General features: G+C 44.4%; 1 protein-coding gene across 2 annotated transcripts in view; it reads right to left on the bottom strand.

Moving 5' to 3' along the window:
• TENT4A (terminal nucleotidyltransferase 4A) overlaps positions 1 to 24,878 on the bottom strand; it is a 40,404-nt gene extending 15,526 nt beyond the window's left edge. The window contains exons 1-5 of one of the 2 annotated variants that reach the window (XM_079983564.1): positions 24,147 to 24,878; positions 18,121 to 18,244; positions 17,013 to 17,059; positions 15,205 to 15,325; positions 4,239 to 4,346 (exon numbers count right to left, since the gene is read on the bottom strand). In XM_079983564.1, the coding sequence (XP_079839690.1) occupies positions 4,239 to 4,346; positions 15,205 to 15,325; positions 17,013 to 17,059; positions 18,121 to 18,244; positions 24,147 to 24,829 (1,083 nt within the window). In that variant the 5' untranslated portion in view covers positions 24,830 to 24,878. The remainder of the gene's footprint in view (positions 1 to 4,238; positions 4,347 to 15,204; positions 15,326 to 17,012; positions 17,060 to 18,120; positions 18,245 to 24,146) is intronic. The other variant, XM_079983563.1, reaches the window with a different exon arrangement.
• Positions 24,879 to 26,244: the final 1,366 nt, after the last annotated feature.

Genomic DNA, 26,244 nt, shown 5'->3' with positions numbered 1-26,244 from the left:
GTTAACAAGAACCGTGCATATATTTTCCCAATTAATGACAATAATCTGATATTCCTGTAGTTTCCCGGGTCATCTGTTGAGCCCTTTTTATGAACTGGGACAATAATCGCATCCTTCCATATTCTTGGTACCTTCCCACTGTTGTTTACGGCATCAAAAGTAGTGGCCAGGATTTTCGCCCACCAGTCTGCATGAAGTTTTATAGCTTCTGCCGGGACTAGGTCCGGACCGGGGGCTTTTCCTATTTTAAGATTAGAAATGAGTCCGTGGATTTCTTCCGGGTCAGTGGGTGGCCAGAGAGGGAGCTGCTCATAGAATCCATCGATTGTATTAGTATTAAGGTCTGGTTCCTAAGTTCCTTAGAAAGGATTCCCAAACTGGGGCAGGAATAACTGTTGGGGGATATTTTTTAGATTTTCTGTTAACCAAGAGCCAGAATTTTCGGGAATTACGGGTACTTGAGGCAGCTATAAGTGCTTGCCAGCGGTTCAGTTGCCATTCCTGTTTGGCCTTTTTTTGCACATATTTGTAAGCTGATTTTGCCTGATAGTACCCCTTGGGAAGCGTAGTCGCCCCTGAGGATTTGTAATCATTATAAATAGCACAGAGATGTTGTTTGGCTTGTTTGCAATTACGGTTAAACCACGGTGCACCTGTCTTGGAGTGGGCCCTATTTGTCTGGTGGGTTGGAACAGTAAAGAATGACGTAAGGTCATTCAACAGATTGGCAAATAGATTAATAGTTTGATCGTGTGCATATGAGGTTATGCCAAGGGCTGAATAGGTTTGTATAATCTCCTGCTGAAAAAATTCAGAATATTTTTGAGCCTGCGTGACAGACCACTTTATACCCTTCACTCGTAATGCCGTATTAGTACCCTCTACCGGGTTTTCTGCGTTAATATCTAATTGAGTTGGATGACTGTGCTCATCCCCATGCCAGTCTAGGTCAAACGTAGCAGCAAGTGGGAGGTGGTCACTGAACTGAATATTGCCAATCTTAAAAGAGAGAGCTTTCGAAATCAGGTCACTCGAGGCTAAAAGGTAATCTGGTACGCTGTTTGATTTTATGCCTTGGTGGGTATACTCCCCCGGTATGTCAGGAGGGCAGCAACCATTCAGAGGTACTAGGTTTAAGTGAATAGCCGTTTGGTAAAGAAGTACTCCAGCCTCGTTTACTTTAGAGTCTTTTGAGGCTCTCCCTAAGGCATGTCTCAAATCATAATTGTCGAGGCATGGAGTAGTCCACCATTTAGCTTTAGTTAAATCGACCCAATTTGCTGCTATACGTGCGTTAAAGTCACCACCAATTAGGGATTGGCTGTTGGGATATTTCACTCTGCATGATACTAAATGATCTTCTAATATTTCCCATCTATCATGCAGTTCAAGGGATGAACCCCCTGGCGGGAGGTAGACATTGGAAATTAGCAGTGATACTTCCCCCCCCCCCCCGACATCAACCCGGATAAAGCATAAGGGGGAGCAGTCAAAACTAATGAAAATTTGAAATGCAGCTTCAGTGAGATACCAATAACTAGACCACCTTTCAGCCGTCCTCCTTTCTGGGAGGGGCAAGCTGGAAGGGATAGTAGGTCGAATCCGTTTATGACAATTTCACCCTCCTCCCAAGTTTCTTGCAATAGAATGATATGAAACGAGTTGATATACGACTGGAATTCTGGATCACATTTTTTCCTACACCAGCCAGCGATGTTCCAACAGAGGATCGATATTGGTGGTTTTCTGGGTTGTCCGGCTAACCGTCATTTAACTTCTTGTGGGGGGCTCTTATGCGGCAAGGACACTCCCTTAAAGAAGTCCATTATTTTCCTTTGCTGGGAGTTGTCGTCCTGGTGTGGTGAGTCTTTTGCTCTGGTGCGCGCCAGTTGTGGTGAATCTTTTGCTTTAGTGTGAGCCGGTTGTGGCACGATCGAATCGCGAGGGCCAGAATTTTTGGGGGGGCAGAAGAGAGTTAGCATCCTGGTGAGTAGAGATAATATTTAGCATTTTTAGCTGTCGGGCCCAACTAGGCTCTGAAGAGGCTCCTGCCAAGTCCGCTGGAGCCGTCCTCTTTAGGGATCTAACCGATCCACTTGTGATCATTTGATTTATGTGTCCTGCTGGGTCTTCAGTCCACTCTGTGGTGACTCTCGACACTGTGGTGTCTTCCTCACATGATTGTTGGATTTTTGGTGGAGAAGCCTGACTTGAAGTGGCCACTACCGTCTCAGGACGAGGATGGTCTTCGATGTATGTTGATTCCAAGTCCGGCATGGAGGGGTGAAGGGACAACGATTTATCCAGGGGGGTGTTATCCTGAGTTCCATTCTTTGATCAACTCCTCCTTCGGATAGGGACCATCCCCATTTGTGTTACCATTAGCGTTTCCAATTTGTAACGTCTCAGGTGCCTCATCTTCTGATGTTGTTTCAAGGGCAGTTAGAGGATTGAAATGATTTTGAGTTGCTATTGAGTAGGTACAATCCTCGGGGCCTCTCCCTCCTTTAGGTGAACCCTTCCTTAATTGCTTAGGCCTCGGAGAGGGTAATGCCTCATCAAGGTCTCTTGGGCGTTTTCCATGGCCCATAAATCAATTTTGCAGGATAACCGTTGTGGGCACTGTGCTGGGGAGCTCCTTAAATCCTTTAGTCTTCCTCACAAGAATACTACCACTTCCAGGAGAGTGGTGCCATAAATTTCTCACAGTAAGGCAGCCAGTTCAAGCCTCTTCCTTCCCCTCTTCCTTATTCCTAGGATTTTCGAGACAGCCCGGTTCCAGCAATCGGGCAAAATTCACTTCGCAATATGCAGTAAACTAAAAGCTAAAGGAAAGAGCTGGTCGACAGGGCAGAGGATTTATGCCCAGGAGAACCTTTCACTTATTTCTCCCAGTTAGGGAGGCGGCGGCAGCCGTGGCGGCGAGTCCGGGGCGTCGGAGCAACCCAGATAAAAGAAACAAAGATAACACAAGTGGCGGGATATTAAAAGACAGCCAGCACAGCCAGCAGATCATTAAAACTCACGAATAAAAACAAGGGAGGATAAAAACCGCTTAAAACCATTTAAAACTTTGATAAGGGTAAGCGAAATTACTTAGTAACTACCTTCGCCGCCATGTTGGCTCCCTCGGGGTGCCCCTCTTTGATGTAAGTCATAGCACACCTCCTATTAGTGGTTTATCCTTAAGGGGACTCCCTGCAGACGGGCAGAAGTCAAGGTAGTCTGTAACCAATAAAGTTGTGGCCTATTTGAACCCATAAACCAAAATACTTTTTGTCAGCGTGTTTTATTGTTCTCCTGGGAACTTTGTGGCTCAGGTGCCTCGGCACGCAACTTGAGGTCCAGAAGTAGTTGCAAAAAAGTTATTTTATTTTTGCACCATGAAACAAGAGAAAATACCAAACAATATTTTGGACAACTAATCTGGTTCTATGATTGATGGGTATGGCAGGTGCTTGAGGTTGACCAAGATTCAGTATGTCCGGATTTCAGACAAGGGAGAGAAGAGGAACCTGCCCCTAGTAATGGCACTCAGTTTGAAAGAAAAGGTGATAAATTGTTTCCAGCATCCACCAATCCAGTTATAGAATCTCAGAGGGCCTGGAATGTCCGCGGTCACCTTACTCCTAGCGCAATAGGCGCGGCATCTTGAACAAAGTCTGATGAAGAGCTGTCACCCTCTCCATAAAAAGACATGGTGGAAAGCTCAGTCTTTATGTCCCAATGCTTGAATGAAAAGCTCCTGCAGACAACAACCTGAGGCTATAGGTCTGCCACAGATTAGCAGGCAATCCATATAGAAGCCTGCCATAAACTTTGTCATTTTTCTCCATGTGTTAGATGTTCCCTAGGATGCTTGGAACTTCAGAGGACTGCCCATGCCTACAATGTAAAAGCTTTTGTCAGGATGGATTTGGCAGCAACTGCTTTGAGGGAAAGCAATGAAGTCTTGTGCATTCTGCACAATGCTACTTCATTATTTCTAGGGAGCACATGCCTATAATGGGAGTCACAGAGTTGAGGAAAAGTGCAACCAAGAGGTGAACTTTAATGAGCCCATGATGGGTGGAGGCAGGGTGTAAAATGGTTTAATTGTGTACTCTGAGCCTGGCTGGATTGTTCTGCTTTGAATGACATAGTTAAAAAATGCTGGTAACCATATGAATTGTTGCATTTCGAAAAGCAATAGAAATATCAGGGAATATCAAAATTTGTTTATCTTCTATTGACTGTACCTTCATGTAGTCTTGGATAAGTTGAGCTGCCTTGACACCAGTTTCCATATTAAAACTAATGTCAACTTTCACTTCGGTTTCCTGGTCAGTAAGCTTTATTATTGGTACCTGTAAAGATATTCAAACCAGTCATTCAACCAACTCCAACAAGTAGACCAACAGTTTTTATTTTAAATTAAAATATCCAAGCATGACTTACAAGGACAATTTAACTTTGCATCAATGCAGATGATGTGCAGTGAATAAAATTAATTTCACAATGATCTAGAGAAATCCTTCAAAGAACTGCTTTGAGGTAGCTACCCAGTATCTGTTCAACCCATAAGCACTGCTTCTTTTACCATGCCAATGTTGCTACTGTCAACACAAAGGTAAAGAAACCCCTGACCATTAGGTCCAGTCGTGACAGACTCTGGGGTTGCGGTGCTCATCTCACTTTACTGGCCGAGGGAGCCGGCGTACAGCTTCCGGGTCATGTGGCCAGCATGACTAAGCTGCTTCTGGCGAACCAGAGCAGCGCACGGAAACGCCGTTTACCTTCCCGCCGGAGCGGTACCTATTTATCTCCTTGCACTTTGACGTGCTTTCGAACTGCTAGGTTGGCAGGAGCAGGGACTGAGCAACGGGAGCTCACCCCGTAGTGGGGATTCGAACCGCCGACCTTCTGATCGGCAAGTCCTAGGCTCTGTGGTTTAACCCACAGTACCACCTGCGTCCCTACTATCAACACATGCTCCTGCTAACTCAAGTTCTTCTTTTGACACTGAACTGGCACCAATGTATGCAGCCTTTATGGCACTTTAAAGGAGCTTCAGCATCCTTTGCAAAGTGTTACCATCAGAACAGTACATTTGTACAGATTCAGGTGCTCACCTTGGGATGGAGATTTAAATTGTATTTATTTAATAGTTGTGAGGAAGCAATTTTGAATAGTGTTTCTGCTCTGTTTAGGCTGGTGAGCTCATTCTTTGAGAAGGGAGACCTAGTCATGATCACATATTAAGATCATGATTAACACACGCAACATGGGGCTGCCTTAAAAAAAGTAACTGGAAATTTCAGCTGGCCAAAGAAATGCAGCAGCTAGATCTCTAATCAATCAGAGTTCCATAATTTTCTTTTGTCCTTCTCTCTCTCAAACTTTTTCCCCTTTTGTGTTAAGTCTTTTTAATTAGATTATAAGCCTGAGAGCAGGGACTGCCTTAGTACTGATATTTGTGTGCTGTTCTCATAGCCTTTTTTTGCTGAAGAAAGGGATAAAAATACTTTCAATAAATCAGTCCCAGTTTTGTAAACCATGCAACACCAGCACAATTCAATTTGTATTGGCTTCCAGTTCATTTCCGAGCCCAATTCAAAGTGCTGGTTGTTGTTTTTAAAGCTCTAAGCTTTAAGAACCATCACTTAGTGTAGGAATATGTTTATTTAACTCAAAGTTTTGGGGAGGCATCGTTTTGTGTCCCACCACCAGATACAGTTGGTAGGTATTTGGTAGAGCTATCTCTGCTGGGTCACCCTGACCTGAGTGATCAGACTGGTCGTTTCCCACATAGTCTTCAAATGTCAGACCAAAAAGTTTTTATTCTAGCAGGAAAATGGGTTGGCTTGCCCCTGAAACTTGCTGCTAAATATTATGCTTCAGTCTTGTATTTTTATATTTATTTTTATATATTTATTTTATATTTTATATATTTATTATATTTATTTTTGTATATTTTTTCTTGCAAGTCACTTTGCTACTTTTTTTAAAGTGATGAACAACTTTAACAAAAAATAAATATGATGCTGATTCCCTACTTTGTTATTTGGCCCAGTTTGCATGTAATGCTAAGTCAAAACATGGCTTAGCACAGTGGTCCAAGGCTAAGTCATGGCTTGGCTCTGTGTTGTGTCCCCCAAACAAACTATAAGAAGTAATCAAAGTTGGTTTCAGTTTATGGTCTCTCTAGAGCAGGAGTCCTCAAACTTTTTAAACAGGGGGCCGATTCAGTGTCCCTCAGACACTGTCGGGGGCCAAACTATAGTTTGAAAAAAATATGAACAAATTCCTATGCACACTGCACCTATTTTAGTAGTGCACAGATGCCTAATAAAGGATTTTGAATTTGAATTTAGTAGTGCACAAAAAACAAGAAAAACAATACAATCTGGGGTGGGGTTGTTGTTTTTTACAGAGGCAAGAAAGAATTGCCCGCCTCCTACCGCTGTTTCCAAAAGTCCTGCTATCCACACTATGGAGTTATGGAAAGGTTGGAGGGGAAAGAGGAGGCCACTTGCGCCTGAGAGGAAAGTTTCCTGCGGCAAGATTTGGGGCGGGGGGAGACGACCAGGAAGAACAGAAATGAGATGCGGGGAACAGATGATTAGTAAGGCCCAAAAGACTCTAAAAGACTATTTTGAACTAAATATGAACACAGAGGTTGAAACGAGTCATTTGGGATGCAAGTAAGGCAGTAATGAGAGGTTTCCTCATACAACAGAACTCAATAAGGAGAAAGATACAGAATGAGAAAAAAGAGAAAATTCTGTCTCAAATAAAAGACAAAGAGAAAAGTTTAAGATTAATGCCAAAGAGTCAACAGATTCCAAAAGAAATTAAAGCATTGCAGATTTAATTTTCTCAAATTATTAACCAGGAAATAGAATGGAAAATTAAAATGATGAACAGATAAATTTTGAATCTGCAAATAAATGTGGGAAATTGTTGGCTTGGCAATTAAAAAAGAGACAGAAGCAAAGTACTATTACAAACATTGTATCTGATGGAAAATCTATGGAAAACCCTGCAGATATAAGAAAATGTTTTCAGAAATACTTTAAACAGCTGTATAAAAAAGGTAAAGAAGATAAGGATAAAATTGAGCAATTCCTTGTGGCGAATGAAATGCAGAAAATTCCCGAGGATAAAAGGTTCCTACTAAATGGCATGATTACGAGACAGGAGGTTGAGATGGCAATAAATAAGATGCAGTTAGGCAAAGCCCCGGGACTGGATGGTCTTTCTACAAAATATTATAAAATATTGATAGATTGGCTAATTCAACCGTTGGCAGATGTGTGTAATAAGATTCTAAGAGGGGACAAAGCTCCCGAAACCTGGAAAGATGCATTTATCACTCTGATTCCAAAAACAGATCAAGATAGATCCGATGTAAAAAATTATAGACCAATCTCATTACTTAATGTGGACTATAAAATCTTCGCAAACATTTTGGCCAATAGATTAAAAAAGGTTCTATCAAATTATATACATAAGGACCAGGCCGGATTTCTGCCTGGGAGACATATGAAAGATAACATAAGAAATATAATTGATATAATAGAAAGGTTGGAAGCGAAAAGAAATTGTAAAGCAATGTTCATGTTTATTGACGCTGAAAAGGCCTTTGATAGTGTTTCTTGGTTATTTATGATGAAAAATCTAGAAAGAATTGAGGTTGGCCAGGAATTTATAAATGGTATTAATGCGATCTATTTTGAACAAAAAGCAAAAATCATAGTTAATAATGTGGTCTCAGAGGAAATCAGAATTGAGAAAGGAACCAGGCAAGGGTGCCCGCTTTCCCCTCTGCTATTTATTTCTGTTCTGGAGGTTTTGTTAAACATGTTGAGGAAAGAGGAGGAGGTTAAAGGCATTGTAGTAGGATCCAAGCAATATAAATTAAAAGCCTTTGCTAATGATTTGGTTTTAACTTTACAAGATCCAGAAACCAGTGCAGTGAAAGCACTGGAGCTGATTCAAGAGTTTGGGCAGGTAGCAGGATTTAAACTAAACAAGAGCAAAGCCAAAGTTTTAGAAAAAAAATTAGATAATGAGGAAAGAAAAAACCTTTTTGAAAGGACAGGCCTTGTTTCGGTGAAAAAAGTTAAGTATGTGGGTGTGAATTTATCGGTAAAGAACTTGAATCTTTACGGACTTCCGGGTTAGCGCCTCCGGCAATGGCGGAGCTCCTCTGATTGGGAGGAACCGGCTCCGTGAAAAACAGGGTCTGACCGCCACAGCGAAGGCGGAGACCCTCAGAAATCACAGATGGAAGAAGTCTGTGAACCTGGGATTCGGCTGGCACCTTCTGCGCCCCCCTACTCGCGGGGAGACCTGGTATCGGGAATCCGGAGCGACGTGGGGTGAGAGGCGCGGTGCTTTGAATCGACCGCCTATTTCACGGAGCGAAGCTGCATTGCTGCTGTCGGAGAGCGCTGACTTTTTTCCTGTGGACAATTGGATTTTAAACAACAACCCGTGAGTAGAACGGGAAATTGAGCTTTTAAATAATTTAATTTGGCACCGAACGGGGAAAGTTCAAACAGGAAGTCCACCTTCCCTTTCTGTAAATAGACTGAAGCGAAGTAGTTGTTAACTAAGGTTTTGGATTAAAATTCCACTGATTGAAACTATTAATCTTGACCAAGTGAACTTGAGGGGAAGGTGAAAATTTAAAAATCGAAGCATCACATCTCTGAACCTGGGAACGGCTTGCAAAAAGTCCATCGATGGTAAACAGGACAAATTTGACAGCTAGCTTTTAAAGAAAGACATTGTTTCTATTGTCCACTTCTGCACTTAAAAAGAAGAAAAGGTAACTGGAAACTGTTACTAATTTACTTTTGGAACTGTGCTGTAAAGGATTGATACAAATGGAGACTGTCTTCCTCTAGAGGGAGTTTTGGGACATTGTTACAAGAGCGCAGCTGGGAAATTGGCCTTAAGATAAAGACTGTGAGAAATTAGTTCTGACCTTGAACATCTTAAGAATGTTGGCAAAGGAAGAAGTAGCGTCTGTACTGAATAGGACATTCTATTTGTTGGGAAAGCTGCATAAACAGATAGATGTCATGGCTACTAAGATTGACATTTTGGCAACAAAAGTGGGTATCAGCATAGAAGTCGACAAGAACCCGGCACAGGAATCTTTCTTAACTGAACAAATTGATGAATTAGAGAAGGAGAAAGTTGCTGTTGTTGAGTACAAAGCAAAACAAGGGGGAGCCTTAACCCTAAAGAGGCAAATGGAGGATTACAACTTGAGGCCTTATATGACTGTAATTAGGAGAAGCCAGTTTTTGAAGATGGGTGCCTGGCCTGATTTGGAAAAGGAAAGGTGGAGAGATCCCCTTATGCAGGGATCAAATGACTTTTGGAATATGAATTTGAGCCAGGAGGAGATGGGAGCTTTTGGGGCCTTTGGACTTGGAAGAATTGTGAAACAAGATTCGGAATACTTTATGGGCCCTAGCTTTAACTATGGAAATCTGGCAGACCTGTCAAGAAGGAATATAAGCATCGTTGGGTTGGAGTTCCCCCGAGATCTGCTTTTAAGCACCAAAGATTATCAAGAAGATCGGCAAAAGGGAAGTGAAGAAGAGTTAAGAGCCTCGGATATAAGATCTCCAGGTTGATGGACGCTGGGAGGTTGATGGAACTGATGGCAGGGGCCGAGACCGGGGAGGGGAGACGGTGGAAGAAAATTGGGAATTTAAAGTGTATATATGGAGATTTTTAAAAAAAATAAAATTTTTTAATGAGAGATGGAAAAATCGTGGAATGAAATTTTTATGACCCTAGGGAAAATGTCTTAACAGATTAAGTTCAAATATATTACTTTTAAGGAGAAATAAGATTAAACAAAGAAAAAATGGATGATTAATTTGTGAAAGAAGAGAATGTTAAATTACAGTATATTAAGATAAATTATTAGGATAAAAACAAAGATGAAGGATTTGCTGAAATATCTAACTGAACCAGAATACAAAGAGGGGAGGTGAGAGGAGGTCAAGGAAATAAGCTAAAGAAAGAAAGTTATGTAAAGGTTTGATTTGTTCTTTTGTTTTTGATTGTATGCATTTTTTTTCTTTTTTGTCTGTTTTCCTTTTTTATCTTTTTTCTTTGATGGGACTTGTTTTTATGTATTGTTTTGCTTTCTTTTTTTGGTCTAATTGGGTGTTTTTCTGCTGTTATTGTTTTATTACTCATGTAACCTTTAAAATTTTAATAAAAATCTATTAAAAAACAAACAAACAAAAAAAGAACTTGAATCTTTACAAAGATAACTATGAAAAATTATGGAATGAAATCAAGAGAGATCTTGCGGTATGGTCAAATCTAAAACTCTCATTGATGGGCCGAATATCGGTGGTTAAGATGAATGTATTGCCTAAGATTTTGTTCTTATTTCAAGTTTTACCAATCATTGACAATGTCAAATGTTTTAAAGAATGGCAGAAGGTATTGTCTAAATTTATCTGGCAGGGGAAAAAACCTAGAATTAAATATAAATTACTTACAGATATAAAAGAAAGGGGGCTTTGCCCTGCCATATTTGAAGATATACTTTGAAGCTGCTGCATTCTGCTGGATCAAGGATTGGATTCAATTAGAGAATGATGATGTGTTAGACTTAGAGGGACTGGATAATCGATTTGGATGGCATGCATATCTATGGTATGACAAGGTAAAGGCCCACAGGGGTTTTAAGAACCATGTAATTAGAAAGGCATTATACAATGTATGGACTAGATACAAAGATCTCTTAGTAAGAAAAACACTAAAATGGATTTCACCAATGGAAGCACAGGCTCAAAAAAAGTTAAATATGGAAAACAAATGGTTGAGGTATTCAGATTTGTTGTTAGAGAATCAGGAAGGTTTTAAATTAAAACCATTTGAACAAATTAAAGATAAAGTGAATTGGTTGCAATATTACCAAATTAACGAATTATATAAGATGGATAAGAGAAAAGGTTTTGCAACAGAAAAAACCAAATTGGAAACGGAGTTGTTAGATACTAATGATAAGAATATGTCTAAAATGTATAGTTTGTTGTTGGAGTGGCATACAAAGGATGAACAAGTTAAATCGGTCATGATTGATTGGGCAAGGGATGTGGGACATAATATAATGATGGAGGACTGGGAGAGGCTATGGAGGAAAGGGGTTAAGTTCACTGCATGTACGATGTTAAAGGAAAACATTATGAAGATGATGTATAGATGGTACTCGACCCCTGTAAAATTAGCAAAGATTTATCACAAAAGGGGTAATCTTTGTTGGAAATGTAAAGAAAAAGAAGGTACTTTTTTCCATATGTGGTGGACTTGTCCCAAGGTGAAAGACTTCTGGGAGAAGATTTATAATGAACTGAAAAAAATGTTGAAATATACATTTATTAAGAAACCAGAGGCCTTTCTTCTTGGAATAAAAGGTGTAGAATTGCCCAAGAAAGATGTTAAATTATTTTTGTATGCCACAACGGCCGCTCGAATATTACTTGCTAAAAATTGGAAAACACAAGAACTACCAACAGTGGAAGATTGGCAGATGAAGATGATGGACTTTTCAGAGCTAGCTGACCTGACTGGAAGAATCCGCGACCAGAAAGAAGAGGAGGTTCAAGAGGACTGGAGGAAATTCAAGGACTATTTGAACAAATATTGCAGTATAAAAAATTAGAAATTACTTGAAAGAAACAAATAGGCCTAGGACAAATTAAGTTATAATTAAATAAATGGGATTCAGAATGTCAAGAAAAGTGAATAAGATGACTATAATTGGAAATTGTTTTAGTTTAATAATGATATTGGAAAGCTGTTACTTTTAAATTACAAGGAAACTCAGAAGGGAGGGATTTGAGGAAGTCAATCAAGATGTTTAAAAAGTTGGATTTGTGAAGAATTAAGTTTGTTATTATTGTCTATTTGTTTATTGTTCCCCCCTTTTTTCCTTTTCTTTTTTCTCTCTCTTCTTCTCTTTTTTCTTTTCTGTTTTTGTGTATTAATCTGCTTTGTGGTTTGTGTTACTATGGTGGAAAAATCTAATAAAAAATTATTTTTTAAAAAAAGAAATGACCTGATTGTGGATGGAGGATTTGACCTGGCATGTGTGACAGAGACCTGGTTGGAGGAAGCAGATGGGCCTGTATTTGCCGCTGCTTGCCCTCCAGGTTTCTCTTACGCAACCCAGGTCATGTGGGCGGGGAGGGGGGGTTGCAGTGATTTTTAGGAAGTCATTAGCTTGCATCAGGCGTCCTACTGGGAAGACCCAGTTTTCTGAGTGCATATTCTGGAAGTTGGGCAATAGGGACAGTACAGGATTCCTTTTGGTGTATCGACCTCCCCGCTGCACCAAGGATTCCCTGTCCGAGCTGCTTCAGGTCGTGGCGGATGTTCTCCTGGAGACACCTAGTTTGGTTGTCCTAGGGGATTTTAACATCCATGCCGGCACGACCTTACAAGGGGCCACTCGGGACTTCGTGGAAAGCATGGCCTCCATGGGGCTGTCCCTGAATCAGTTTGGCCCAACTCATAGTCATGGACATGCCTTAGACCTGGTGTTCACCTCTAGTGACGTGGATGATCTGACACTAAGTAAAAGTGAAACAAAAGAAGTGCCATGGTCAGATCACTTCCTGGTGCAACTGGACTTCTCCGTGACCCTTCCCCTCTTCAGGGAGGTGGGACCAATTCGGATGGTCCACCCCCGCCACTTAATGGATCCAAATGGTTTCCAGAGAGTGGTAGGGGATGCTTTATCCCATGTTGGTGGCCTTTCAGCTGATTCCCTGGTGGCCCGCTGGAATGCGGAGTTAACCAGGGCTATCAACTGTCTGGCTCCGAAGCGCCCTCTCCGATTGCATGGAGCCCGGACAGCCCCTTGGTTTTCTTCGGAGCTGAGGGCGATGAAACAATCGCTGAGACGGCTAGAGCGTCGGTGGCAGAAAACTCACTCCGAATCTGACCAGACACAGGTTAGAGCTCAACGTCGAGCCTACCAAGTGGCGATAGCGACGGCGAAGAAGACTTTCTTCACCGCCTCTATTGCATCTGCAGAAAATAGTAGCAGGAGACTCTTTCAGGTGGTCCGCAATTTAACGGAACCACCTTTACCACCAGGGACTTGTAAAGACCCCAAGATCTCCCGCAACAATTTTGCAAAGTTTTTTGCAGATAAAATCACTCATATTCGGAAGGAGCTAGACACCACCGTGGGAGCAGGGCTGGGTTGGGAGAGTGTTAGAGTCCTGTCTGGTCAAGTTGCATGGAATCAATTTCAATCCGTTACCCCCGAGGATGTGGACAGGCTGCTTGGACGTGAGAAACCAACCACCTGTCTCCTTGATCCTTGCCCATCCTGGCTAATAAAAGCAAGCCGGGAAGGGCTGGGCAATGGGCTCTGCGGGGTGGTGAATTCTTTCCTCTGTGAGGGAACATTCCCAGATCTGCTGAAAGAGGCAGTCATTAAACCGCTTCTTAAAAAACCATCTTTAGACCTGGCCAGTATGGCCAACTATCGCCCAGTCTCAAATCTTCCATTCTTGGGCAAGGTGACTGAGCGAGTGGTTGCTGAACAACTCCAGGAACACATGGAGGATGCAGACCAATTGGATCCCTTCCAATCGGGATTCAGGCCTCATCATGGGACTGAATGCCTTGGTCGTGCTGGTTGATGATCTCCGGCGAGCTAGGGACAAAGGTGAGAGTTGTTTCCTAGTTCTGCTGGATCTCTCAGTGGCCTTTGATACAATCGACCATAACATCCTCCTGGACCGTCTAGAGGGGCTGGGAGCTGGGGGCACTGTTATACAGTGGTTTCGCTCCTTCCTCCTGGGCCGTGTTCAGAAAGTGCTGTTGGGGGATGAGTGTTCAGACCCCTGGGCCTCTCACTTGTGGGGTGCCTCAGGGTTCCGTCCTCTTCCCCATGCTTTTTAACATCTATATGAAGCCACTGGGAGAGATCATCAGGGGGTTTGGGCTGGGTGTCCATCAATATGCAGATGATACCCAGCTCTACCTCTCTTTCAAATCAGAACCAGTGAAGGTGGTGAAGGTCCTGTGTGAGTGCCTGGAGGTGGTTGGAGGATGGATGGTGGCTAAATGGATTGAAGTTGAATCCTAACAAGAAAGAAGTACTGTTTTTGGGGGACAGGGGGCGGGCTGGTGTGGAGGACTCCCTGGTCCTGAATGGGGTAACTGTGCAGCCTGGGAGTCATTTTGGACTCACAGCTGTCCACGGAGGCGCAGGTCAATTCTGTATCCAGGGCAGCTGTCTACCAACTCCACCTGGTACGCAGGCTAAGACCCTACCTGCCCGCGGACTGTCTCACCAGAGTGGTGCATGCTCTAGTTATCTCCCGCTTGGACTACTGCAATGCGCTCTACGTGGGGCTACCTTTGAAGGTGACCTGGAAACTAGAACTAATCCAGAATGCGGCATCTAGACTGGTGACTGGGGGCAGCCGCCAAGACCACATAACACCGGTCTTGAAAGACCTACATTGGCTCCCAGTACGTTTCCGAGCAGAATTCAAAGTGCTGATGTTGACCTTTAAAGCCCTAAACGGCCTCGGCCCAGTATACCTGAAGGAGCGTCTCCACCCCCATCGTTCTGCCCGGACACTGAGGTCCAGCGCCGAGAGCCTTCTGGCAGTTCCTTCATTGCGAGAAGCAAAGCTACAGGGAACCAGGCAGAAGGCCTTCTCAGTAGTGGCGCCCGCCCTGTGGAACGCCCTCCCATCAGATGTCAAAGCGATAAACAACTACCTGACATTCAGAAGCAATCTTAAGGCAGCCCTGTTCAGGGAAGTTTTTAATAGGTGATATTTTAGTGTATTTTTGGTTTCTGTGGAAGCCGCCCAGAGTGGCTGGGGAAACCCAGCCAGATGGGCGGGGTACAAATAATAAATTGTTGTTGTTGTTGTTTAGATAATCTTATTATCCTACTTACTCCTTTTATAAACAGTTTTGAGGTTTTTATGATCAAGCAGAATATACATTTTGTGAAATAAAAAATAAGTTTAGGATTCAAATACTACTATTACAAACTCAGATAAAGCCGTTGAGTCAGAAACCTGCATCTTCAGAAGCAGAAGTATTGAGATTCAACACAGCATAAAAATAGCTGCATTAAAAAAAAAAATTATACTAAATAGCTTGACTTTCTAAAATGGAATATAGCTTGTTCCTGTTACTTACCGTAGCTTTGTCAAGTACTTTAATTGAATATGGCTCAGCCACATTGTGTTTCCTTAGTGCTTGTTCCAGAAGCTGCAGAGGGGGGCTCTCCCATTTCCCAAAAACGACTAAATCAATATCACTATAGATAATACAACATACATAAAGGTTCATTAGAGGATTACACATTAATATTCCTTTGAAGATTGTTAAATTCAGTCTTCAGTAGACTAACCTTACTACTAATCCCCTCAAACAGAATAGGAGGGCTTCTAAAAGTAGGAATCATAGAATCATAGAATCAGAGTTGGAAGAGACCACAAGGGCCATCGAGTCCAACCCCCTGCCAAGCAGGAAACACCAACCCCTGCCAAGTAGGAAAATGAATACAGTCCAACCCCCCTGCCAAGCAGGAAAATGAATACAGGATAACAGACTGTGAAGTTATTACATTACAGCCTCAACCAAGAGCACCACACACAGGTATAAGTGTGTTTTGTGTATTTTGTCACATAATGTTGGCAATCTGGTTAAATTTTAAAAAGGCCCAGATTACTGCCTACATGTGTACATACTTTCCTTTCTGCATTTATAGAAATATTTAAACTCTGGAAAACAATTGCTAAGGTCAGTTATTATTCATAATCATTACTCTGTATCTGCCAGAATATTACAGAGTAGAAGTCTAAAATCCTAGTATACATAGTTGTCAGAGCTGCCCCTAGGTCCCAGCTCACAGAGGACCAACGCCAAGCTGTCGTTGTGTACAAAAGTCTTTATTGAGGTTCAGTTTCCATTTCAAAGCCGCAGCGCGCAGCTCTACGTCTTAAACCCTAGACCGGCGAAGTCCCGTCTGAATCTCCTCCCCTCTGACACCAGTTTAAGATCCTAGCCCTGCTCCACCTTTTCCGCTGCTCTCTTCTCCTCTGGGTCCTCCTGCCCGCTGGGGCATTCCCCTTTCTGGACTCCTCTGACGCTGAGTCGCTTAGCTCCTCCCCCTGCCTCCGGCGGGCTTTAGAACCCGGTTCCCAATCCTCATTCTCTGCTGTCCCACGCTCCTGTACATTTGAACTTGCCTCTCGCGCCAACCCAGTGACCTTCCTCCTGACCGTTACACTACTTCTGTCACTGCTTCCCTCTTCCAGGATACTGGCCGGATCTGACCTCCCCTCCGTTGTCTGACTCTCCGATGGAGGCGTGGTCAGCCCTGACTCCTCTCCTCTCCCTGCTGGGGGAGACGCTACTCCCGATACCTGTGACTCTCCCCCCCCCCCACTATGCTCTGGTGGGGAAGCTGGTCCTGATTTCCAACTGCTGCTCTGGGAGTCCCCGCTGGCCCCTTGCTTCTGGAGAGGCTCATGGAATCTCTCGGGCCACTGTCATCTTCTCCTACGCTGCCCTCAGATTCTTCCCCTTCGCTCTCCATCTCCCCTCTTCCCTGTGCTTCTGCTCCTGAACCCCTGACAATAGTGATGTGATATGTTGAATGCTATGAAACACCTCAGTGAAAAGTCAGTATCACACAAACAATTCTGCTAAATAAGACTTAGTTTAAAAAGTTATGCCAAATTCAAGGGCGGATATAATGAAGATATATTAACATATTCCCATTACATACCATACTATGTAAACCTACATTTTACATAGTACATACTAAACCTAAGTTCATGTTAACGGAAATAATTGCATGTTTATCCCCAATTTCCTTCCCCTTCCTTTGGTGTCTTCCCTGTATTGATTTTAAGACTGGGAAGAACAAAAAATCCCTTTTGTATGATAGCATTATTAACAAAATACACTGAGAGCTGGAAATGTTAGTCAAGGCTTACCTAGTTGGCAGATAGAGCCCTGTACTAAAACTTCCAAATATCTGAACCTGCAAAAGAAAAACAAAGTTAATGCAGATCTCACAATTCTGAACGCTGAACTGAAAAATCCCTCACGGAAATCCACATGCCTTTATCTTCAGAAACAGTTCCTTTTACTGTTGTTTGCTTCTTCCACTCAAAAACTAACTGGCTTGCTTAAAAGGTCATGCTACTCAATTGCTAGTCAAATGATTTGGTAATCAGAAGTGATTTATTTCTTTACTGGTTTACTCTAACCAGAGTTTGTTTGATTCAGTTGCCATGGAAAACTGTAGGTTACAGAAAACCAGGAGGTCAGAAACCCTACATGGGGATGAGGGAGCCCTCAACACATTCCTATTACTTGAATGAAACCAATTTATAAAACTGAATTAACAGGGAAAGACAAATATTTATGCTTTGTAATATTTATTACCAAGACTGTGATTTTTCTGGCAGGTGTCTCATCAGTAACGAAGATCAAAAACAAAACAGATTCTGAAAAGGAGGCATACCACAATAAAGGTTTCAATGTTTCCTAATAAGAATGCGCCCAGATTGGGAAGGGACAGTGCAAAGCAGCATTTTCATAGATGGCAAATCACAGTGGAACACTCTGACTACTGTCTCTCTGCACCTATCCCCATATCCAGCTTTAAGGCTAAGAGACATGAATGTGGTCACAATATCTGAAGCAGTGCACAGCTGTCCCTCCAGTGTCATAAATATAAATAGTTTTATTGGGATGGTTTTTATGACAAAAAGCCTACTGATGTGTTTTCATGGGGGGGGGGATAAATTTAGTATAATAAGGGAAGTTTCCACAACACTTTGGATCTACTGAATGCTAGCCGAGAGCATTGTATACATCATTTTAAATAAACAGAGACAAAAGGTATTAAGGATCCTATGGAAGCCATCAATGTGGCACAGCGCTTAGAAAGAAACCTTATTTACCCCAAGGCTTTTGATTTGGGTCAGAAGACATAAGGAAGTCAAACCTATGTTGTGCCCAGTCCACCCACGTTATGGTGAGAATGGAGTTGAGAAGAGCTTGGGGACCTAAAATACCAGTCTGAGATGTACTCACATCTGCTGTAGGCCAAAGATCTTTGATGACCATTTTTATTCTTTTCACTACTTCTCTTCTCATCACTTCTTCTTCAGGACGAGGGGACATGAAGGCATAAAAGTCAATTATTTCTTCATGAAGCCTATGGGGAAGAATAAAAAAAAAATTAAATTATTTATACCTAAGATCCAAGTCTGGGTTTCTAAAGTGAAACTTCCATCCATTAGTATGAAAAAGTACATTAAATTACAGTGGTACCTCGGGTTAAGAACTTAATTCGTTCTGGAGGTCTTTTCTTAACCTGAAACTGTTCTTAACCTGAAGCACCACTTTAGTTAATGGGGCCTCCTGCTGCCGCTGCGCTGCCGGAGCACAATTTCTGTTCCCATCCTGAAGCAAAGTTCTTAACCTGAGGTAATATTTATGGGTTAGAGGAGTCTGTAACCTGAAGTGTCTGTAACCCGAGGTACCACTGTAGTCTGAAAATTCATCCATTGGTATGAAAAAGTACACAAATTTGAATTTAGAACAGTGTGAACTAGAATATTCTATAAAAAGCAAAATTTCCAATAATTATTATGTAATTTGGAGGAAATTACATTCCTAGAAAGCAGTTTGTGTGCAGGAAGCAAAATATGCAACCTGAAAAGACAAAAGAGTTTTGGTGAACTGCAGTACAGCTGTATACCTTGGTTGTTGAATGCCTTGGTACTTGGATGTTTTGACTCCCGAACGCCACAAACCCGGAAGTGAATGTTCCGGTTTGTGAATGTTTTTTGGAGGCCGAATGTCCGACGCAGCTTCCAAATGGGTGCAGGAAGTTTCTGCAGCCAATCGGAAGCTGCGCCTTGGTTTTCGAACTGTTTCGGGAGTCAAACGGATTAAGTTTGACAACCAAGGTACGACTGTAATTATAAAGAATAATTTAACAAATATTAACACCTTGGCACTAAATACATTTATAAAGTTTTTTCAACTAGGGTTGTCTGTATACTCTAAGGGTATGTTTCTGGTGTGTACAGAGACAGCAAACATATTGTCAGGGGTTCAGGAGCAGAGGCACAGGGAGGAGAGGAGATGGAGAGCGAGGGGGAGGAATCCAAGGGGAGCGTAGGAGAAGAGGACAGTGGACCGAGGGATTCCATGAGCCTCTCCAGCGAATCGGAAGATTCACAGAAGGGGGCGCCAGTGGCCAGGGGTAGGGGGTTCCCAAGGGGAACGCCCCAGGAGCAAGGGGGCAGCGGGGACTCCCAGAGCAGTAGTTGGAAATCAGGACCAGCTTCCCCACCAGAGCAGAGTGGGGGGGGGAAGAGTCCCAAGGATCGGGGCCAGTGCATTCCCCACCAGGGAGAGAAGATAAGGCAGGGCTGACCACACCTCCATCGGAGGGTCAGACAACGGAGGGGAGGTCAGATCCGGCCAGTATCCCAGAAGAGGGAAGCAGTGACAGAAGTAGTGTAACGGTCAGGAGGAAGGTCACTGGGTTGGCGCGAGAGGCAAGTTCAAATGTACAGGAGCGCGGGACAGCAGAGAGTGAGGATTGGGAACCGGGTCCTAAAGCCCGCCGGAGGGAGGGGGAGGAGCTAAGCGACTCAGCGTCGGAAGAGTCCAGAAAGGGCAATGCCCCAGCGGGCAGGAGGACCCAGAGGAGGAGAGAGCAGCGTAAAAGGTGGAGCAGGGCTAGGATCTTAAACTGGTGTCATAGGGGAGGAGACTCAGACGGTACTTCGCCGGTCTAGGCTTTAAGACGTAGAGCTGCGCGCTACGGCTTTGAAATGGAAACTAATCCTCAATAAAGACTTTTGTACATAACGACAGCCTAGCGTTGGTCCTCTGTGAGCTGGGACCTAGAGGCAGCTCTGACACATATGAATATGTTTTATTCATAGACCAGAGTACTGTTCTGAATCCTAACAGTATACCTGAAGGAACGTCTCCACCCCCATCGTTAGGCCTCGTTCAGCCAAGGGCCTTCTGGCAGTTCCCTCACTGCAAGAAGTGAGGTTACAGGGAAGCAGGCAGAGGGCCTTCTCAGTAGTGGTGCCCACCCTGTGGAACACTCTCCCATCAGATGTCAAGGAAATAAACACTATCTGACTTTTATAAGACATCTGAACGCAGCTCTGTTTAAGGAAGTTTTTAATGTTTGATGTTTTATCATGTTTTAATATTTTGTTGGGAGCAAACCAGAGTGGCTGGGGAAACCCAGTCAGATGGGTGGGGTATAAATAAATTATTATTATTATTATTATTATTATTATTATTATTATTAACACTCAGAACTGATTTGCAGTAGAAATCATTAATTCAACTAGGCCTCAGAGGATCAGATATTTAAGGATGATAGGCACAACAGCTACCACAGGAAACAAATTATAGATTCTGGGTATTGATATTAGAGTTAAGGAACTGATCACAGGTCACAGTAAACTGTCAATGGATTTTTATTTCATGGCATAACCTTGGCCATACATTATGTCTTTCTCATGTGACATGTAGGACAGTGTACAAACCACATGGAATAATCCAATATAAACTCTCTCACACATACAACTGAATGACAATGGCTTCCCAATACATGTACACACATTAAAACATGTGGGACAACCACAATTTTAATATTACACAAGTCCCATCAAAGTATCAAAAGTATGCTTAATAATAGAGCACATGAGAGAGACTGGGACAACTAGCTTTAAGGGAAGTTGTAGCTTTCTAAGCTCCATTTTAGGGTCATTCCACATTATGAGATGGAAGAGCAATCCCAGTTCTGCCATTGTGTATATTTGACAGCTGCAGCTAATTATGGCTCCTTGTTTAGTGCTTTAGGTGTGATACAAGTTTTCCTAATATACACATTTAGGTGTGCAACATCGCTTCACATAATTAGTTTGACAGCAAATCAAGGCCATTCCAAAATAGGATCAAAAATCTACATTCTTAGGCATCTTCTAGGACGCAGGTTGTATTGTATGTACACATAACGTTTGTAAATTTTCAAAAATAAAAAATAAATTTAAAAAACATCCTGTAAGATATGAAAATGTTTACAAAATGTTTAGCACAGTTCAGGAGAGAAGGTCTGCTCAAGCCACTAACATGTTACAGTATCCTGGAATATTGAGGATTAGAACCAGGCCACGGTGTGTGTGTGTGTGTGTGTGTGTGTGAATGAATGTGTGTCATGAGGTTAAAAGACTGATCTTTGCAATACAGGGGATGCTTCAGGAAAAAGAAAATAAAAAGGACATATTTCCCTTTCCCACTCTTCAGACCCTCCTCATTACATAAAGTGGTAACATGTTCAGGCCCTGTGCCCTCAATCACTGTATAGCATAAAGCAGTTGCCAACATTTTTGGACTAGTGAGCACATTTCAAATTTTGAGAGTGTGCTGGGGGCACCAGTCGCAACATAGCAGCCATGGAGAAGGCATGGCATAACACAAAATGGCTGCCATGTGAGTGTGGCATAAGATAAAAATAGAGAGACAACCACTTCTGACAACCTTATGCTTACAATGGGTAACAAACTATTTCCTGCTGGTCCAGATTATGGAGATCACATGTATACACAAACAGATGCTGTTGCTGTCTAATAAAAGAGAGCATTCCTCAGTACTAGAAAAAATATACAAGGGTGCAACCCCTTTCACATAAAACTCCCCTCCACAAACTCCTAATGCTTCCGCTGATAGATGGCTACGCCTTTAACAGGTTCACACCTCAAAGTTTATAGATACAATGCAAAAATTTGTTAAGAGGTTCCACTCTGGCATGTGTGACAAACCGCCTTCATCCCAACCTAGCAGCTGGAGAAAGCCTGCTAGACCAGGCCAACTGCCCATCTAGACCAGCATCCTCTTCTGACAGTGGCCAACCAAATGCCTGTAGGAAACCAGCAAGCAGATTTAAAGCACAAGAGCACTCTCCCTTCCTGTGATTTCTAGCAACTGGTATTATTCAGAATTTTACTGCCTCCAATTGTTTTCCCCTCTTCAGCTGCAAGGCAGAGAGAAAGGTGAGGGGGAGATTTGTACTTGGAGAACCTCAGGAGCGCAGTAGCAGAACAAACCCCTTCACCTTTTTAGCTTTAAGTGGTGGGTGGTAGGTCTCTGATTTCTTTACTATGGACAACATCTTACATCTACAGGAGTAGTCCTGGCAACTATTTTATCTCACTACCAAGGCCAGCCAAAATTCGTGCAACTTTGCCTGCAATCTGCAATCCAAACTACAAGAAAAAAGATTCCACCTCAACATTAGGAAGAACTTCCTGACAGTAAGAGCTGTTCGACAGTGGAATTTGCTGCCAAGGTGTGTGGTGGAGTCTCCTTCTTTGGAGGTCTTTAAGCAGAGGCTTGGGGACGCAGGTGGCGCTGTGGGTTAAAGCCTCAGCGCCTAGGGCTTGCCGATCGAAAGGTCGGCGGTTCGAATCCCTGCGGCGGGGTGCGCTCCCGCTGCTCGGTCCCAGCGCCTGCCAACCTAGCAGTTCAAAAGCACCTCCGGGTGCAAGTAGATAAATAGGGACCGCTTACCAGCGGGAAGGTAAACGGCGTTTCCGTGTGCGGCTCTGGCTCGCCAGAGCAGCGATGTCACGCTGGCCACGTGACCCAGAAGTGTCTCCGGACAGCGCTGGCCCCTGGCCTCTTAAGTGAGATGGGCGCACAACCCCAGAGTCTGTCAAGACTGGCCCGTACGGGCAGGGGTACCTTTACCTTTACCTTTAAGCAGAGGCTTGACAACCATATGTCAGGAGTGCTCTGATGGTGTTTCCTGCTTGGCAGGGGGTTGGACTCGATGGCCCTTGTGGTCTCTTCCAACTCTATGATTCTATGATTCTATGATCTATATAACAGCCCTTTTGGGGATGCTAAGATTGTCAGAGGAGCTGCTATTGGTTTGTTCCTCTGTCCTCAGAAGCTCACAGTTGCGTGGGAGAAGGCATTCTCTGTGGCAGCCCCTAAGATATGGAACTCCTTCCCCACAGGGATCTGTTTAGCATTTTCACTGTACAACTTTCAGGGAATGTTGAAGACAAACCTCTTACAACCTGGGCTTTGACAGTTGATGTTTATATTTTTAAGACTCCCTTCATTTCTGGAATTGTAAGCCGTTTCTAACATTGTTTTAATTGTTGTAACCCACCTTGGGACCTTAGGATGAAGGGCAGGTAATAAACAATCACAACCGCAATGTAAGTCAGCGCTATACTAATATTGCAGATATACCGGGGCAGGGATGAGAGCGGTTCTCCAAAGGTTACCTACGGAGTTCATTGTTAGTGTACTAGGGAATTCCTCCTTTGAAGCTCAGTCTCATAGCTATAATACTAAACCAGGTGAAAAATAATTTTGAACTGTTACACCTAAAACACATGGGCAGAACAGCCATTCCTAACTACAGGCTTCACGGAAAGTGGACACCTTTCAGCCACAACCTCATTTTACTCTGAAGTATGACCACTGATCACAAAGTGACTTAAACCCCAATTTAAGTGTATATAGAAAGGAAAGTTTCACATGTGTTCTGCAAAGACGACCCTGCATTAAGACACAGGTCACCTTGAAAAATCCCACAATCATCCTCCCTGTCTCATTCCGTTAATAGCTCAGCCAATAGAACATAAGACTCTTAATCCTGGGTTTGAGCCCCATGTTGGGCAAGATTCCTGCACTGCAAGGGGTTGGACTAGATGACCCTTGTGGACCCTCCCAAATCTACAATTCTATTATTCTAAATGGAGGTCCTAAGCCAATTTACTGGATTTCTCAGTCAGTCCAATCGAGAATGTCTTACTGTTAGGATTCATTTCTTGTCTTAAAATCATCCAAGCACTTTCAGCCTACAAAAATCAGCCACCAGGCAGCCTTAGTAGAAACCCCCTCTTAGGGGTCCAGACTTAGCACGGCTACAACGTATCTATGAATAGGACCCCCCCCCCCCCAGTCTAAAAGCATTCACTGGGGAGGGGAATTTCAGGCGAGGGGTCTTGGCCCCGCACAGCTGAGGAGCCCGTCGCAAGCAAGCGCCCAGAACGGCTCACCCTTGGATGCCGGGGCTGTAGCGCTGCCTGCTTTTCCACGGGGTGCCCGGAGCGGGGCCGAGCGCGGGCTGGGCTTCGGGACAAGGCCCGCCGCCGCCGCCTCCGGAGAGCAGGTAGTTCATCCCATACGTGCTGGCCTTGTTCTCCCGTTTCCTTCGGCTCGGGTGGTACTGGTGCTGGTGGAGGTGGCGGGCGGGCAGGGGCGGGGGCGAGGCGTCCGCCGGCCTCGGGCTCTGCGCCGCCGCCGCCGCCGCTTCCCCGCTCCGCTTCGCCGGCTTCCCCCCGGGCGAGGCCTGGCGAGACCCCGAGGGCGGCGGCGGCGGGAACGAAGGCGGCCCGCCGGGGCTGTCAGCGCCGGACTCCGCGGAGGAGGAGGAGGAGGAGGGCGGAGGCCCCGGAGGAGGCTTGTGCAGCAGCAGCAGCGGCGGCCTCTCGGTCAGGAGCAGCGGCGGCGGCTTGGCAGCGGGCGTCGTCGTCGTCGTCGTCGTCAAGCGGCACAGGGAGTGGCGGGCCTGGGCTGCCTGAGGGAAGGGCGGCGGCGAGGAGGGCGTAGACGGCGAGGAGGAGGAGGAGGAGCCGGAGCCGCCTCCGCCGCGGCCCTGCGAGGTTTCCCAGATCTGCATCCAGAGCGCATTGGCGGGGCCTTTCTGCTCGGGCTGGATCCAGGCCACGCGGGGATCCATGCATCCATCCGCCCGCCCCGGCGCCTCCCTCCCCCCGCCCGTTCGCTCCCTCGCCGGCTCCGGCGGCCTGTCAGGCGCGCGCGCAAGGCCCGACTTGTGAGGCGGCGCGAGGGGGCGGGGAAGGGGCGGCGCCAACCGCCTCAGGCCCCGAGGCCGCGCGCCTGCGCCCTGCTTCGCCCCGCCCCGAGCGCCTAGAGCTAGGAGAGGGGAGAGCGCAGAGGCAGCCGAGGCAGCAGCTGGGCTCGGCACGCGGAAGAGGCCTGACCGAAGGCGGAAGGCAGCCGCTTCAGGAGCCTCAAAGCCGCGGCAGCCCGTGTGCTGAGCAGCCGGCCTTCTCGGGGACCCCGGGAGCGTGGGCTGCCAGCATCTCGGGGCGCAGAGGATGCATGCGCATTCAACTGCCGAATAGCATCCGGCGAGATTCAGTGGTCCACAGGCTTGGAGGAAGCCACCTGATAAAGGAAGGCATTTTTTTTTTACCTGCTGGCTCTCTAACTCCTTCCCCGCTTGCCATAAAGTGGTCGTTTATGCATAGCAAAAAAGAGAGGACAAACGCATCAAAACAGAGGATAAAAGATGACAGGGATTTGCATAAGAAATGCCCCTGCAAATTTATACATATAGATGGAGATTTAGAAAAAAATACTGTCACTTAAATACAAATACATCTGAATAATAATAATTTTACCCCACCCATCCCCAGCCACTCAAGGTGCTAACTATTGATGGGCAACTTCAAGACCCCTCCTGCTGTCCCTTCTTGTGGAAGGGGGTATTGGGTGTTGCTCCCCAGAGGCGTTTCATCCGCCAAGCTCGGCACGCTCCCTCAGTTGTTCATCCTTTGGGAAAGCATTTGGCTGGGAGCTTGCCCTGAGAAGAAAAGGATTAAAACTACAATTTTTGCCTTGGCAAGACCAGCCAAAAATGATAGATGCCTACCAATGGCTCTTGATGAACCTGTCATGTTCTATTGTACAGCAAGTGGTCATCAGAACACCTTGTGGCAGTAAACTCCATAAGGTAATTAAATGTGTAAAATATCCACTTCCAACCACATGTCCTGTAGCTGCTGCTAATCATCTTCAACAAAGGCCAAACTTTGTTCTTAACAGTCACTTTTAAAAAGGAAAAGAAAGCGATAGCAGCCACAGGGGGCACTAAGGATTTTTAGGATTATGTATAGCAGGTAGGAATGGGGAAGTTAACCCTTTCCTTCCTTGACACCATCCTGACAAACATAACTCCTCTGAAGCCGCTGTGTGCATTGGGAGGTAAGCTCCCATTGGCACCCAAGAAAATTAACAATTTTGGAGGAATGTGCCTTTTGTTGTTGTTGTTGTTAGAACCACAGCAGGGGAGGAAAGGATTATATTGCTCCTCTTTGCCAGGTTTGATCCTTAGTCCTACCCAACCAG

The sequence above is a fragment of the Podarcis cretensis genome, assembly GCF_951804945.1.
Source record: "Podarcis cretensis genome assembly, chromosome: 7".
Lineage (NCBI taxonomy): Eukaryota > Metazoa > Chordata > Lepidosauria > Squamata > Lacertidae > Podarcis > Podarcis cretensis.
The sequence above is the reverse complement of the archived record's forward strand: the minus strand, read 5'-3'. Positions and strand labels throughout refer to the sequence as shown.